Raw genomic sequence first — 17,743 nt, 5'->3', positions numbered from 1 at the left:
CCCATGGCAGGGGGGTTGGAACTAGATGATCTTTAAGGTCCCTTCCACCCAAACCATTCTATGATTCTATGATTAAGGTTTTCCTAAAGCCCAAGAAAACCTCATGCTCACAGAGGAAGACGACATTTTAGCAGTTTTAGTGCAATAAATTAAAAATTTTCAGTTTGTATTTAGCATTCCTGTCTCACCAGGTCAAAAAGTAGCAGCGGATACCATTGTCCATTGCCACTGAGGAAACTGACAAAATCAAGAATCCTCTACAAGGTTGGGCATATTTACACAAGGTACGTTCTTTATGACTTCTTAAAAGAAAGCTACCTCAAAGTGAGGAATTTCAAACATGATTTTTTTCCATTACACCAGTTTATCACACAGAAATCACCAAAGAATGTGAGGAGAAAACTTAGTCTCTTGCAAGCTCAATTTCAATAGCCCAGAAAATTCCTTCTGGAAACCTCTCATAGGAGCGATCACAAAAATCTGCATTTCAACACAGACAGACACGCTCTCCCAACCTAACTGGAGAGCTCAAGAAGCTAAACACACTAGTTTCTTGTTATTGCCCTTCTGCACTCCATTTGTAGATAAAGTTGGCTGATGCAGCACAAAACAAGGATAAAGTTATCCAAACCTCAGCTTTGTACAGCAATCTCCTCAACTGCTACATATGTTCCCTAAGTGAGTATGTACCTTTGCTCGTTTTCAAATTTTCAACCCTTCTAACAACAGAAGTAAGAAAAGCAAACAGAAGGGAGAATGTACTCCACTGATAACTTAACTTCTTATTCTGCACATTATGAAAAACTCCTGAATGACAACTAGTACCATCGTCAAGACCCTCTGCTTCAAGTTCAAATTCCAGCTCTCCTACAGGCCCTGTGAATAACTAATGGGAAAGTCATTCTTACAATTCTCTGTGAATTAATTTTTATGTTCATCTCTGTTTTACCACAGAATTATAGGGCATTATAAGAATACATTCATTAGCAATTGAAAGGTATTCATATTTTTATAAATTTAATTTTCAAGCAGCAGATTGAATTTTAAACTGGAAGGCATCACACAACCTATTCTTCTGACATCTGCAGCAAGTATCAAAAGCAGAGCTGCTGAAGCAGATGAAAAATCAGTTAGTGACAGAAATGAATACTAAAAATCACTCTTAGGCATCTTTCTCAATGCTCAGTTTCCTTATTCTGATGTTTTTAGCAATTCATAAATCAAGTTTCCTCAATAAACACCCATTAAGCTATGTATCATTATAGATACATTAACATGCAACAAAATTGTACGCAAGTCCTCTCATTTTACCTTGGTTGTGTACATGATGAAACATGAACTGATAACAAGATTGAAGAAGGAATACATTCTCCACAGATGGCATTCCCTGTCTGGTTTAGGGAAAAATGCAAATAGGCCTATCATCCCAAACCTACTGGTCAAAACTGCTATTAGCTGTCTGCAATTGGTATGGAGAAACATACAATTGTTATGTTTATGATTAGAAGTCTGGCAATAAAAGTGCATACTTGACTCACCTCCAATTCTCCAACACAAAGTACAATTTTAAAAAAGCCTTCACAGGAGGAAGAGGTAATTACATTGAAAACTGGGTATTCCAGGCAGTACAATCAACTCCAGCAACTGCAGTAATGCAGTAATAACTAGAAAGTGTGTAAAATACTACTATGCATTAATACCTTGACAAGAATTTAACCAATGCCTTATAAAAATGGAAAATGAAATTGTGAGAGGGAAAGGAATAAGAAGTCCTCGCAAGCGAAAAAACCACTCAAGAAAAGGGGTGGGAGTTCTAGATAAGGGAACAGCTTCATGATGCAAGAAATAGATGGTGAGAGTGCCTCACCATGACATCTGCCATCAAAAGTGATCACCCAGACTATTACATTTGGGCTTATCAAAGTACATGAAGTCAGAGAAATTGCTTCACAATAAAAGTATTTGTAAAATAACTAATCAGTTAATGTTCATATATCATATCTATGAAACACGCACAGATTCTCTTTGTTAGTAAAGAGGATGGGAACAATTGCTTATATCTAGTATAATAATTTCTGCTACTATTATTAAAACAGACTCCCTACTAAAAGTTTTATATTTCTTCGGAATGAGAACATTTATTCAATTCTCCAATCTAAATCATATAGGTAAGGGATTAAGTACAACCATTATGACACGTCTTTTCAAAATTTAAATTATGAGGTTTAATGAATTACCTCTTCTTTCTCATGTAGCATTATATGAGCTTTCAGACTGGCTACTCTGGAGAATTTCTTGTTGCACACGGGACATGTAGGATCTTCACCATTGTGAGTACATTTATGAAGTGTCAAGTTGAATTCAACATTAAATGACATCGGACACTGGTCACATCGGTGAGGCTGTTTGTTAAAACCACAAAAATAAAGACAAAATTCAATCCGCACATAAGTTACATATACCCTAGGTGACACATACAACCTTACAAATCAAAATGTTTAAAATAAAAAAAGAGCAATTCAAGTATCTACATATGATAACGATCCTTAATAATACCAGTCTTAATTATTCTCTATTCTTTGTATCTCACTACTGAAAATGCAAATACAGCATTTCAAGAGCATATGGGGAAAAAAGGCAGGGGAACTAAAGAAAGCAGAGGCTCAAAGCTGAGACTGTCCGAGGAGAGTGAAGTTAGCAGGAGAGAAGAATGAGCAAGAGACAGAAATAAATTTTCCTACTTTAACTGAGATTGTGAACTCTCCTTAAGCAAAATTAATAATTGAACCAGCAAAGCAAAAAGCTTAGTTTATGCTAGGATTGACTGCTCTTCAGTTGGTATCTGCACAATCAGTTTTCATTCTTGTCCTGGTTTCAGCTGGGATAAAGTTAATTTTCTTGCTAGTAGCTGGTATAGTGTTATGTCTTGGATTCAGTATGAGAAGAATGTTGATAACACACTGACGTTTTCAGTTGTTGCTAAGCAGTGTTTATACTAAGTCAAGGATTTTTCAGCTTCTCATGCCCAGCCAGCAAGAAGGCTGGAGGGGCACAAGAAGATGGGAGGGGACACAGCCAGGGCAGCTGACCCAAACTGGCCAAAGGGATATTCCATACCATGTGATGTCATGCCCAGGATATAAACTGGGGGGGGGGGGTGGTTGGCCTGGGAGGGATCGCTGCTCAGGAACTAACTAGGCATCAGTCGGTGAGTGGTGAGCAACTGCATTGTGCATCACTTGTTTTGTATATTCCAATTCTGTTAATATTATTATTATTATTATTGCCTTTGTTGTTATTATTATTATGATCATTATCATTTTCTTCCTTTCTGTTCTATTAACCTGTTCTTATCTCAACCCACGAGTTTTACCTTCTTCCTTCCAATTCTCTCCCCCATCCCACTGGGTGTGGGGGAGTGAGTGAGCGGCTGCGTGGTGCTTAGTTGCTGGCTGGGGTTAAACCACGAAAATTCTTTTAAGAGCACCTTCACTTTTAGATATAAAGGCTCTTACACAAGCGTGCAATAGCATGGTTTTAACAATACCATCTTCCATTTTTTATGTATCAACTTTACAGCACTGAAACTTGTGTAAGTAGTTCTTTGTATACATGAATTATCATCTCAAAGTCCTACATTTTGTAAAAATTAATCTGTATCTACAGCTACTTCAAACAGTACTAAAACTATTTTTCCATCACATGTAAAGTAGTTTTAGCTTTGTGAAATAGAAAGCAAGGAACAGAAATTAAATGCTTCAGATTACATATGAAACCTGTGGCAAAAGCTTCATTTAAAAAGCCATTCCAGTCTTAATCACATATCTGTATTCTTCTCATTCTTTCCCAAATTTGATTTGTAAGCAGCTGAAGTGATGACATTAATTTACTAATACATACATACTAGATTAGGTTGTTTGACATTATTGAGAACATCTGTAAGAGACTAGTGGGGTCCAGTTAATCAATACAAGCATTATTTTCTTTTTATTGCTAATGTGTAGAATCAGTTTGCAAATTCGATTAAAAGAAACCCATAGATTTTCTCACCTACTTGAATATTTTATAAATCAAAGAAAATGGCTAAAACTAAAAATTACTGAACTGGAAACAACAATCTAACTAAATGACATCAAATTAAGGTACTGTCTCAAAGGAAAAATGAGGAAACATGGAAGAGAAACTTCATAAAACTCTGAGGTCCCCAAGTAGTAATTATTAGTGATGTGATTAAAAAAAAATTGAAAGTGATGTCTTGTGTTAGCTTTACTTGTCAGTGTATGAAAATATCAATATACACTGGTATTTTCTAAGTTTACACCTACTAAAATTCATACCTTGTCATTTTGCTCATGATCCCTCATATGGCGCTGGAACTGGGTCTCTTTTGGAAAAGACAGCAAACAGATTTCACACTTATGGAAGGTAGGTACTTGGTAGGGAAAATTACTGTTCTCTATATTCGGTGTCAGAACATCATCTACAAAACAAGCAACAAAACATTTGTACGAAGTCACATTTCATTTACTTATAATTTATTGTAAAAACCAGAATTCTCTGAAGCACAAACTATTCAAACTTGTGTAAGATTTTGACTTATAAAAGATTCTAACTTCACAGGATCTCGAAGATCATTACTGCTTCCATTGACACAGGATCAACAGAATACATCCATCTCTCTAACCACCAGTCACTAAGGAGATAAATGATCACCTTTTCCTAGTAATTTGAAATAAAGTCTTTCTGTGCTTCATAAATACCCATCAAGTTTGCAACAAAATAAAATGCTGCCAAAAACACCAGGTATGAGTAAGATACTGGCAGGGGTTGCTTTTAATAATATTACATCATGTGTTTCTAAAAAAAACTTTTTAATACAACATAGTCAGCAGTTCTGACTACACAGGTTTTCTGCCCTCCCCTGCTACTTTCTCTCTTTTTTCTTTTCCTTTAAGAAAAAATTAGGCATCTTTTCTTTCTTCTACTTCTGGCAATGTAAAACCTTTATTAGTTACCTTTACAGTTGTAAAACCAATACCAACGTTTCAAAAAGCTGAGAGACAATAAACTGCAAGTCAAACTGTGTACACATGAATTCAATGGAGAAAAATTTTTTTTTTTATATAGACCCAGTCTAAGCCCATACAGCTTTCTTGTTTTGAACTCCTACAGTCACACAACTTTTGATATACAAGTTGCAAGATTCTATATCCTCTGGCTCAAATGGCTTAAGTCAGTCCTATAAATATTTAAGATATAAGGAAAATATTAATCCAAGTAAGTTAAACACATTTTAAACTTGAGAAGATACTGTATTACTAAGGAACTTATCTTTATTTAAGAAAAACTTTTAAGAAAAGCAATTGGCAGGAGCAGTTAAAATACATAAGAACATTCAAAGCAGTATTAATAAAATTAAAATCTGACTCATACTGCAGATTAAGGACACTAAAGTGAAAAAACCCATAGAATTCAGTTTCAAACACTGCCACAATTCAATGAAGTGCATCAACAACAGAATGCAACAGGATGCAAAAAAAAGGGAATGCTGATTTTATTATCTACACACGCAAGGCCTGATGTTTCCCTTTACTAAAAGTCAGTACTTCTCACCATGTAAGAATTAGGCATAGGCAACAAAACTACAAGTTCACAGCATCCTGTTTACAATTCCTCAGAGGAAACTGAAGATTACGATTCATATAGTATTTCTGCTCAGTACTGCACCTACCTCAATGCCCTGTCTCATTCAACGCACCATTTACAAGGAAAAAAAGAAATAAAAATCAGTACCTTATGCCCTAACCATCTTTTTTTCCTGCTAAAATTCTCATAAACAAACTTCAAAAGCTTGATGTTGAGAAAGCTCTAGGAAACATTTCAGCATAAGATATTTGGGGTGAGAAATCACAACTAAAACCAACTTCCTGGGGACTTGCACTTCCCATTTCTGGACTAAATTGCCCAATTAACTTTTGCTTTGCAAAGTTTAGTTATACATCTTTCTGTCAGACAGAAACACTTTGCTTAAGTATCACAAATCTTTCACATATATAAACTTAAACCTACTGCATCCTTTAAAGGACTCTCAGCTGTAAATTCATAGTATATGCAGGCACTATCAACAACATCTCTGAAAGGCTCACATTTCAAAAGCTGAAAAGCACAGCTTTAATTACAAGACACTGTCCTTTAAGTGTCCTTGTGATAAACATACCTGAGTATAATAAAGGGCACAAAATCAGTTTCTGTAAATACTGACATGATAAGAAAAAGAGAGGTGAAAGAAAAATCTACTCCAGTACTTGGACTATATGAAAATGTAATGCAAGAAGCTTTCCTAGTAGGCGATTCTCTTCTCAGAGGTACGGAGGTACCCATTTGCCAACTGACACATTTTCTAGAGAGGTGTGCTGCATACCAGGGGCTCGTATCAGGGATGTCACTGAGATATTACCAAGCTTCATACGGTCCACCGACTATCATCCGCTGTTCTCGTTTCATGTGGGCACCAGTAATACAGCCAGGAGCTGTCTGAGGAGTATCATGAAGGATTACAGAGCCCTGGGAGCAGTGGTAGTTTTTTCGTCAGTCCTCCTGGTCAAAGGAAAAGGTTTGAAAGGGCCAGTCAAATCTGGCGAATCAACAAATAGTTACAGGACCAGTGCTACAGCCAGGGGTTCGGCTACTTAGACCATGGGACTCGCTTTGAAAAACCTGGTCTGCTGGGGGCTGACGGGGTCCGTCTGTCAGAGAAAGGGAAGAGCATCTTTCATCATAGGCTTGCCAAGCTGGTGAAGAGGGCTTTAAACTAAAGTTGCTGCAGGAGGGAACCTCAATCCATCCCTCTCTCGCTACCAGTTTGATGCCAGTGCCAGCAACAGATGCCCAGAGCCTCAAGAGGCATCACAGGAGAGCAGGAGAGCACCTGAAGAGCAGCACAAAGGAACCCCAGCCATTAAGTCATCTTCACCGGGGCCCAACTTAAATGCCCCTATGCAAACACACATAGCATGGGGAATAAACAACAGGAGTTAGGGACATGCACACCTGCAGGGCTATGATCTTATTGGCATCATGGAGATGTAGTGGGATGGCTGCTGTTGGAGTGTTGGAATGGAAGGATACAGGCTCTTTAGGAAGGACAGGCAGGGGAGAGGAGGAGGGGGTGTCACCCTCTATGTCAATGACCAGCTGGAGTGCATGGACCTCCACCTGGGGATGGATGAGGATCTGACTGAGAGCCCATGGGTCAGGACCAAAGGGAGGGCAGGGACAGGTGACATTATAGTAGGGGTCTGCTACAGGCCACTCGACCAGGAAGACCGAGTGGATGAAGCCCTCTATAGACAGATAGGAGCAGCCTCATCTTCACAAGTCCTGGTCCTCATGGGGGACTTCAACCACCCTGATATCTGTTGGAAGGACAACATGGCAGGGCATAAGCAACCCAGGAGGTTCCTGGAATGTGTTGAGGATAACTTCCTTCTCCAAGTGACGGAGGAGCCAATGAGGAGAGGTCCTATGCTGGACCTTGTTCTCACCAACAAGGAGGGGCTGGTGGGGAATGTGAAGCTCAAGGGCAGCCTTGGCTGCAGTGACCATGAAATGGCGGAGTTCAAGATCCTTAGGGCAGGGAGGAAGGCATACAGCAAGCTCGCTACCCTGGACTTCAGGAGAGCAGACTCTGGCCTCTTCAGGGATCTGCTTGGTAGAGCACGGTTTAGATTAGATGTAAGGAAGAAATCCTTCACTGGGAGGGTGGTGAGGCACTGGAACAGGTTGCCCAGAGAGGTTGTGGATGCCCCATCCCTGGCAGTGTTCAAGGCCAGGTTGGATGGGGCTTTGAGCAACCTGGTCTAAGTGGTAGGTATCCCTGCCCATGGCAGGGGGGTTGGAACTAGATGATCTTTAAGGTCCCTTCCACCCAAACCATTCTATGATTCTAAGAGTCTTTTCCCCTAGAAAAGGGAGTGATTGTTCAACCCCATGAAGGCCTGACCTCTCACTTTAAACTGACAACAGAAAAATGATCCAATCCATGATTTCAGAAAGGGCTTTAAACCTTCTCCATGAACCAAAGAGACTGTCATCTTTAAACACTCACTCTGGAGATCAAAGACACTGGACAACATAGAAAAACAACACCTAAGCAACTGAAGTACCCAAAGTGTAACTTTGAAAAAATCAAAGGTGCTAACTTCTCTACAATTTGAAACACAGAAAAAGCAACATGCTCACTAGCGTCTGAATAGTATTACCAAATTGCTTACTTTTTAGGTCAATAACATTTCTATATATCATTTTTATTAAGATGTGTATCATATCTGTATCAACCACAATACTGACTAATCTACAAGCTATGAATTTTCTTCTGGAATTCAAAAAGGAGTTTAAATTAACTGTATGTTAATGAAAAATCAAATATCCTCGTGACGTTTCAATAAAATTTGATGACTATAAGTGTATGAAGTCGTAGCACCTGATGCAGAGATATACAGCATGAAGATATTTCAGCTTTTCTTCAAAAAGAAGGAAATGATCACCACTAAAATAAACAGAAAGGGGTAACAGAAACATAACCTTAAAATATTTCATAGGAAAGAAAAAACAGCCTACACTTCGGGAAATGAGTTGAGCATATCACACCCCGTGTCAAAACATGAGTTTCTCAAGACTAGTTCATGGGTGATCATAAACCCAAGCTGCCTGCAAGCCTTTCCACCTTCCTAAAGACCCTCAGACCCCAAGGAAGAAGTAGTAGAAGGCACACATTTAGAAAATTCCTTGCTTACATCTGTTAACATCTCTAGCATTACTCTTTCAAAGAAAATCTTTGTAACTCTTTCCAAAGCCCAATCTTATGCTTTTTTGGTCCTATCTTTCATACTGCTAAAGAGCAAAAAAAATAATGTTTGGGAGCCAGGACTGGACCCCAGAATCAGCAACTGGACTGTAAGGTCCAGCTTGACTTGGCAGAGCACTCTCACTGCAGAAAACCTTAAGCATAAGGCAGAGCATATCAATTTAGGTTAGATTCCAGAAATCTTCAAAGGCTCAACTATTGGACGATCAGGCTGAAGACTGCTCTAAGTAGTTACAGCCGGTAAGAATAGAAAAACAGTCCAGTTTGGATTTAAAAGAACTCTGAAAGTTCAGTTGTTTCACTTTCACTCAAAGGGCAGGATCTAATGCAGATTAAAATTAAAACACAAATTCATTTATTCATTAACGCTGTGTCTGAAATAGCTTAAGGGAAAGATGAGACTATAATCATCTTCTTTCACTTGTATTCTCACTAAAATAGTTTGGTCCTCTATTACCAGACAAATACTGGGTATTTCTGAGAGTTGCACAGCTCCCTTTTCTTAAAGATACAGGAAGTGACTTTTTATTTTATTCTTCCAGCAACAAGGAGCATATTCAGAATAATATCCCTACTGAAATCATGCTACTGGATAACTGCAAGGACAAAACTGTTAAGTTGTGTTTAAAACGGGGAAGACAGAAAAACAGGAAAGACATTGCAAATTAAAAAAAGTAACAAGCAAGTGAGCTACATTTTGACTTTTCAGGCAGGTGTCACAGACTCATAAAGTATGACTTGGGTCTGTCTTCACTTCAATATAAAAAAGAAATAAAAGTTTGAGAGTTTTTTGTTGCAATAATTAATAACCAGATGAAGACACTATTTACACTGATACCTCTATCATAGCAATTCAAAGTAATAGCCTACCATATTTCAGGGAAATCAGCAATAAAACCCAGTTGTGCAATCATCTTTCCTTATATCAGAGAAAAAAATGCTTTCAGACGCATCAGCCTGGATCATGAAACCAGTCAAATGCTGCAAAACACTGAATCTATCTTAAAGGCCAATATTTTTGAATACCAAAACCACACAGATGATGCCAATTCAAGAAGTTGGCAGTGGAGTATGGAACCCGTACTTTTAAATGCACTGAGAAATTTGTTAATTAAAAAAAAAAGCAACTCTAAACTTCCCTTGTGTACCAAAGGGAAACAAAATAAAAATACTGACGTAAGTGGCATAGTGTTTGATGGTCATAATTCACCATTTATCAGATTAGCAACCCTATCATAAATTCCTAATATGGTACTTACGCTCTCAGAAAAATATAAATATTAACTACACAGATTAAGCAATCTATTTATTGTCAGATATACACTGTCCAGACGAAAACACAAGTCTGCTGTCTGTTAATGAACTAACAGAATGCCATTCAAGTCAACAACACAGAATTAAAAGTTTTGAGTTTTTAGTTAGAGATGACATTAACTGATTAAGCATATAACATCAGCAAAATCACATGAAAAGCTGGCATGCTCTTACTAGAGAGAAGCTACTTACTGACATCCATAAACAAACACACACACAGAGAAAACACAAAATGAGTATCAGAGTAACTAATCCCCTGAAAAATAAGTGATCCTTTCAGGTCTGCACACTACAACAATTGATAAACCTCGCTGAACAGCTGCAAAGTTTAGAACACTGCCGTTTATTAATATTAGCTGCATGGAAACAGTGCAAAAGCTACTGTCTTTTTTTTTTTTTCTTCCCCCCAATTGGCATGTTTGTCTAGTTGCAACATAAATCAGCCCTATTCCATCACAGCTTGAGAGAGACAGTCAAGCATCAATACAATTAAACAGGGAGGACTTAGCTCATTACGCACTGTCAAACATACATTTTGTCTGTATGCTTACAGTTTGTCCAAAGTGTCCAAAAATACCAGAATCAGATTTACAAAGTACCTATCAATGATAATAAAGATGGACTTTTAAAATACTCTTAATGTTACAACCTTTAACGTTACAGCCTTTAAGTTCTTTTCAAATTAATTGTCCCTCACAGAGAAGCAGCAGCAATGAAGCTTCGGGTCAACTCAGCTACAGATTTCTGTGATACAGCCTTCATGAAAACTTGACCTCGGGAGTTGAGTCAGCAAGCAGGTGCTCTCTGCTATAAGCCACCGATGACAACTCAATGTGGAAGGAGGAAGACAGAATTAGAGCACTCCCAACCATTCCTTCCTTATGTAAGCAGCACTGTGCCTCATGACAGCCTGCAGTCCTCTCTGCAAGGCGCAGATGGACTCATTCAGCTGTAAATGCAGCACAGCCTTATTAGATCTCTAATAGCCTACTCACATCCGACTGAGAGGACACAGCGAATACAACACTCAAGCTTGCGGAATTCATGGATGAAAACTTGTCACTGAAGTTAAATGGCAGCTGGCAAGTCTAGGAACAAAAGGGTCTGACCCTATCAAAACCTATTTACTCACTTATGAGCCGAAAGAAAGTGGGAGAACAAGAGAACAAAACAGGGGTGGCAATGTTAATGTTTCCTCATACTACACTTGAAGTCATAGAACACAAAAGATAATGAATCATTAAAACATTTTGCTTAGTTCTGCAATCATAAAAGAATCAGGTTAGTTTAAACCTTGGTCAGCATTCTTAAACAAAAACAGCAAACAGCCATTCCTCATGACTTCTGAAGGGAGGAGCAGGGGAAAGACTCAACTCTTGGTCCACGTATTGGACCAAAATCCAGAAATCAATCAAGATTTGCTCATATAAGACAAGGCAGTTTTATTACATTTTGGTCAATACTCAATCTGGTATTTGAAGTAGTACCAGTCCAGACACTTAGCTTCCAGGAGCACACTGCTGGGATGGATGTCCAGGTGCCAATTGCTCAGCATTTGCCAACACAAAGCAGCTGCACTCCTTTCAAGACCACAGATGACTCCCGAAGTTGCACAGCCACACTGATGCGCTGCAGGCAGCAGAGAAGCCTGACTGACAGGACTGGTTAGATGTTAAATTGATTGTACTGGGTCTGGCTGGAATGGAGTTAACTTTCTTCACAGCAGCCCGTATGGTGCTGCGTTTTAATTTGTGACTAAAACAATGCTGACAACACACCAATGCTTTAACTATTGCTGAACAGTGCTTGTACAGTGTGAAGGCCTTCTCTGTTTCTCACTCTGCCCCTGCAACGAGCAGGATGAGGGTGGCAGAGAAGGTGGAGGGGACAGCTGACGCAAATTAACCAAAGGGATGTTCCATGCGGTACAACATCACACTCAGCAATACAAACTCAGGGGTAGTCCTTCCAAGGTAGTCTTTGCTCAGAGACTGACTGAGCATCAGTCTACTTGTGAGAGGGGGGGAATGTTTGCCTTTGCACCACTTAGTTTGGGGTTTTTGTTGGTTCATTGTTTGGTTTTTTTGTGGTTGGTGTTTGTTTGTTATTTTTACTTTTCTCCTTCATTTATTAAACTGTCTTCATCCCAACCCACACACTTTTTCTTGCTTTTGCTATTCCAATCCTCTCTACCACCCTACTGCAGGAGGAAGTGAGCGAGTGGCTGGAGGGTGCTAAATTGCTGGCCAGGGTCAACCCACCACATACAGATACCATCCACGTCATCCTAATCTACACAGATAACTGAAAATTGGCATTTCTTTAACCAACTCTGATAGCTTCATCTGACATTCAGGTAAATATTGCTATATTTACTGCTAAATATTCCAAACCAGGAGTTACACTTTTTTTGACACCTGCATATGAATATACCAAGCTAGCATTTTTCAGCTGTTTGTTTTTACACGATTGGGAGATGTCTCATGCTTGAGACCTTGACCGTTACCTATTCCCAGCCACTACAATGTTAACAGAAATTTCAGAATTAAATGATTTGCTAGATGATCTTCCCTCTCCCCGAGAGTGAACACAATCCAACTACAGCAGAAAAACTCAAAAGAAAAAGACATGAGAGGTCTCAAACAGACATTTAATTACATCTGGAAGCACTTAATGCATAGGAAAGAATGAGGTATGAAGGTATGAGTGCAACTGCAATAGGGAATAAAATAACAAGGACCTGCAATTGGCAGAAAGCTATGGAGAAGGGACAGAACAAGGGCTGAGGTTATCACACAGCCAGAACTTAAACACAAGTTATTTAACTGCATAGATCACTGGGGAAAAGCCATAGACATATATCAAGTGTAGTGAGGAACTAATGTGGAATTAAAGTACACCAGTATAATCTAAGTCTCTCTTCTCGTTAAGACCCAACATACCCCTCGTACACAAACTTAGATTTTGTTACTGCAGAACAGTGAGATGACCAAACAAAAGTATCACTATTAAAGCCTAAAGATTATCTTTTCTAAGGCAAAAGTTTGGCCAGTTGTCCCTCCTGCACGTTTGAAAAAGCAAATACCTATACCTATCACATTTAAAAGATTTGGCCCACATCACAGCTGCAGCACCACCACCTCTTCATTCTTGCCTGCCCAACATCACTCACTTATTCTTCTCCTGTCAGTCAGAGGTCACCATATAAAATCCTAGTGCACTACTAAAATATTCTACATAGTATAAATTCAGGGAAGACCTAACTGGTAAGTTCAAGTTGCATTTTTCTTCAGTAATACAAAATTGGAATGTAAAGCCTCGGAACTGACTTTCTCCTAATTCAATATACCCACACCCTAACTGATGCTAGAGGACTGACAGGCAGCAAACAAAATACAGCCAGTTCTGCAGACGCAGACTTGAAGCTACATCTCCTTCTCTGTGTTTCTTATCTTTGTGTATTTAATATTTACCACTCTTCATATGTGAAGTCTGTTAAAATTCAGGCCCTCTGAAGGCACAACATACTCAGTTTTAACTGCACTCACAAAGGAATTCAGCTTAAACGTGTAGAAGTAGCCTTTGGGTTTAAATATAGGACATACACTCGAGGCTTAAAAACTGCTTCAGTACACCCTGCAAATATTTCACTTTGCTGTTTCAAGAATTCCTCTTCTGCTATTTGAGAATGATTAGACAGTTGTGAAAGTCAAAACTAGCCATTTCATGTTGCTGCTATTCAAACAGTGACAAACAGCACTGGTACAAATAGAGAGGACCTTCACTATAGGGAAGGAAAATTTAGGGGAAGAAAAGAAGACTGAGGCTCCAAGAACAGCAACAGAGTCCTCAAAATCCTTCTGATACACCTGAAATAATGACAGAAATAGCGAAACAGTGACTACCAACTCATGGCAACAGCTACACATTTACTGGGACAAAATGGAAATTCTCACAAATTAAGAGAAAGAACTAGCGACAAAGTCTCCAGTTTTCACAGGACCTATAGAAAACCCAGGTCCACTATAGCAGCTAATAACATTGCCATAAGCACCCAAAATATTACTCTGGATTTGTAACAAATATGTCTTCAAACATTGTCTTTTCATTAGCTAACTGAACAGTGAAAGCCTGGTATTTATTTCAATTCCAGCTTAATAGCAACTCTTCATTGCTAAATTCTAATTAAAACAAAGAGTTTAGTAAGATTTTTCAAAATAACATCCTTACACTGTGAGGCCTACCATATTTTTAAAAGCTTTTCTCAAAGCAAAATCACATCACATCTTCCAAAACACTTGTGTGTTTCAAGGCTTTTTCTTTTCAATTTTTAGGCACTTCTCCCAAGCTCCAAAAATATTTAAAATTAGCATCTTCTATTACACCAATTTCTTAAAGAAAGCATACAAAGAATATCTTCTGCAATGTCAGCTAGTAAAACTAAAAGTACATCTAACAGTTTGAGGTAGTATTAACTAAGAAAGTATCGCTAAGATATACAAGCTTAAATCAGAGAAATAAGTATATTCAGAAAGGGGCATAAGAAAACATATACCAAAATAAATAGAACACAATAAATGTTGCCCTGCATGTTTTCTTTGTGCTACCTTAGCTGCACAATAGCATTGGAAATTGCTTTCTAGTGTCTTACACAGATTCCTAAGGGAACAGAGAAAACAGAACTGCCCCTCCGCCAGTGGTTCTCAAATGAATGTTGGCAACAATGCCCAACAGACTACAGAAAATTCACATGGCCTAAAACTCTGACAGCTCAAACGCTGTAATGCAGGTTACTTATAATCACAGCAGCCACACTGGAAACTCTGAGGCTACACACATGAATTCTTTAACTTCCTTCTTAGGTTAGAGGCTATGTCACAAGAACCTGTGTAAAGGTACTATTAGTGTGTTAACACCAATTACGTGTTAAGAGCTGCTTGTCCTTTTCTTCCTTTAAAAGCATCTGCACAGAGTAGCATTTTTTCTAATGCATTCTTCTTGCTTAATATACATACAAGGTCTCATCCTGAAATTTTCAGAAAGGCAAGAGCCAAGGACTTGCAGCACCTCTGTAGAAGGATTTGCTATACAGCCGCTGCTAAGCAGCCAGAGAAACAATCAAAGAGCAGCAAAACCCCAAATTGCAGAAGAATAGCTCTTTTAAGCTTCTTGAGAATCATACCCTATACTGCATCCACCTCAAAGGAGAATCACAGAATGTTTCAGGTTGGAAGGGACCTCTGGATGTCATCTTTTCCAACCCCTCTGCTCAAGCAGTGCCACCTACAGCCAGTTGCCCAGGATTGCGTATAGGTGGTTTTTTAATATCCCTGTGGAAGGAGACTCCACAAGTTCCTTGTGTAACCAATGCCAGTGCTTGGTCGCCCTCACCGTGTAAAAGTGTTTCCTTATGCTCAGACCAAACATCCTGTGTTTCAGTTTGTGCCCATCAGAGAGGTCAACTTGAACAGTTCAATTAAGTTTAATTAAAAAAAAAAGAGAGAGAGAGAATTACAAGACAGTTTGGGGAAAACACTACCAATACAAAAGAAGTTCTCTTAGAATAGCAGCCATTGAGGTCAAGGTACTGCTTTGACTGTTGCTGCCTAGAGTTCAGTTTTTTCTCTAACATACTTAATTTTCCTAGAACAAAGAATATGTTCTAGTATTTGACATGCAGGGTGGTTAAAAAAGTCTAAGGAAGCTGCACAAGAAGACACTGGTGATTCACCTTTATTTTCTTCCAAAAACAAAGCTGTATTATCATAAACATGCAGACTGTACAACTACAGAGAGCAACACTTCTCTTCCATGAAAGACATTAGCATACCAGGGTTGTAGGAATTCTGAGGGCACACACTAAAAAGGAACAACACCTAAAAAGGTACAGTTTCCTAAACAAGAGATAGGAAATTTATTTTTGTAAACAGCTATTTTCTAAATAAAATTCCTGCTCCTAAAAGCAAAGCCTATGGAATTCACAGCCAGTTTTCAAAGTCTGTCAGCCTGTATCTGAATGGCGCAAACAGCCAAATGTTCTGAGAACATAAATTTCCCAGATCCAAGCTGTCCTGCTCAGCCAGCTTCTTCATTCATGACCTTCTTTCAGCCACATGTAAGTGCAGAAAAAAATGTGACGCTTGCCAACACTGACTTTGCCGTTTTCCCAAACTGCTGAAATCTCAAGGACCAAAAACTCCAGAAGCCGCAAAATTTGCCTATACAGGGCAGAGGCCTTGCAATTGCAGACCATAGAAGTCTCTGAATCCCTGTGGTAGCCCTAGACCCTGTAATTCTAAACCACTGTCTGCAATCAAACTACCCCTATGAAACAATTTCATTAATAAATATTTAAAAAATTAAATATATGAAAAATACAAAATATGATTGAACCCACCGTAAGTCCTGTCAGCCATACCTCTTAGCATAGGAAGGGTCTAAGATCAAGATCCAACCATAGGCAAAAGGGATGCAGCTACTAGGCACTTTTTCTGGACAGCTTTTCTCATTCATACACCGTGCCATTATTACAGCAGCTTACATGCATATGATACATGTGTACCCTTGCAAGAACTACTAGAGAATTAAGTAGACAGTTAAAATAAACTTTAAAAAAAACCAAAACCACAGCTTCCAAAACAGCTAACAGCCAAAGCTCTTTGGGTCCTTCTTTATATACTTATTATTTAGTGTTCAAGAGCTGAGATCAATGGCTCCAACAAAAAAAATAAAATAAAAACTTCCTGTGGCCCATTTGGCTTTCCACGCTGGACAAAACATTTTACCCAGCTTCCCAACACTCATGTAACAGTACAGCATTACTTTTTTTTTTTTGCCTGCCAGTAATTCTACAGATTCTACAAGATGTATTCCACAGAAGGCTCACCTACACATTCCTCTTGAAGAGCCAGAGCTCATCTGCAAGCATTCAGAAAACCAGACATTCTAAATATATACTGAAAATATTAATGAGTTGACTTTTCATGACAGAAAGAACCATGGTATTTGAATGTTTTATGAAACCTCTCCCTGTTCTATCTGGTTAAGAAAAAAAAAAAATCTATGGCCACAAGCTTGTGCTGAAAGAGAAGTCACTGAAGAGGGTTTCAGGTCTACCCAAAACACAGGATTTTTGCAGTTTGCGGGCTTTATTCAGATACTACTCATGGATCCCTAGTAACGTCATCAGGAACGAACTACACAAAAGAGCCGTAAAACTCGCTAGCTACAAACTGCTGTCAAAAAAACTCAAGCCCATCAAAGCAATCCTGCCACTTAAGTATTCTGTAGTCACCAACGATGCTAAAATGCAAGCAAAGATTAGAAAATAGAGTGACACGCACTAGTAAGCGTTTGGGAAAGACCACCAGCTCTTTCTGATATATATACTCACAAAGAAAACGACTAAAAGGTGTTTTTTAAAACCTCAAAACAAGCAAACCCTCCTTCTCGTAATCAGAAAAATGGGAGAGTTGAATCTTAAGTTGCACTCGTTTATCATCCTTTTTTCGAAGCTCTCATTAATTTGGCCCGGGGGAGAGGGGGGGGAGGGGGGAGGCAGTG

General features: G+C 38.8%; 1 protein-coding gene across 12 annotated transcripts in view; it reads right to left on the bottom strand.

Moving 5' to 3' along the window:
- ZNF236 (zinc finger protein 236) overlaps positions 1–16,682 on the bottom strand; it is a 96,075-nt gene extending 79,393 nt beyond the window's left edge. For 11 of the 12 annotated variants that reach the window (XR_775047.1, XR_775048.1, XR_775050.1 and 8 more), the window contains exons 1-3: positions 6,422–6,470; positions 4,338–4,480; positions 2,238–2,402 (exon numbers count right to left, since the gene is read on the bottom strand). Coding sequence is in view for 8 of the 12 variants with exons in the window: in XM_010577932.1 (XP_010576234.1) it covers positions 2,238–2,402; positions 4,338–4,480; positions 6,422–6,467 (354 nt within the window). In the remaining 4 variants the exon portion in view is untranslated. Of the gene's footprint in view, positions 1–2,237; positions 2,403–4,337; positions 4,481–6,421; positions 6,471–16,598 lie in introns of those variants that run through there. The other variant, XM_010577935.1, reaches the window with a different exon arrangement.
- Between the last annotated feature and the right edge of the window lie 1,061 nt (positions 16,683–17,743).

This window comes from Haliaeetus leucocephalus, unplaced genomic scaffold (genome assembly GCF_000737465.1).
Source record: "Haliaeetus leucocephalus isolate CR32 unplaced genomic scaffold, Haliaeetus_leucocephalus-4.0 Scaffold587, whole genome shotgun sequence".
Taxonomy (NCBI): domain Eukaryota; kingdom Metazoa; phylum Chordata; class Aves; order Accipitriformes; family Accipitridae; genus Haliaeetus; species Haliaeetus leucocephalus.
The sequence above is the reverse complement of the archived record's forward strand: the minus strand, read 5'-3'. Positions and strand labels throughout refer to the sequence as shown.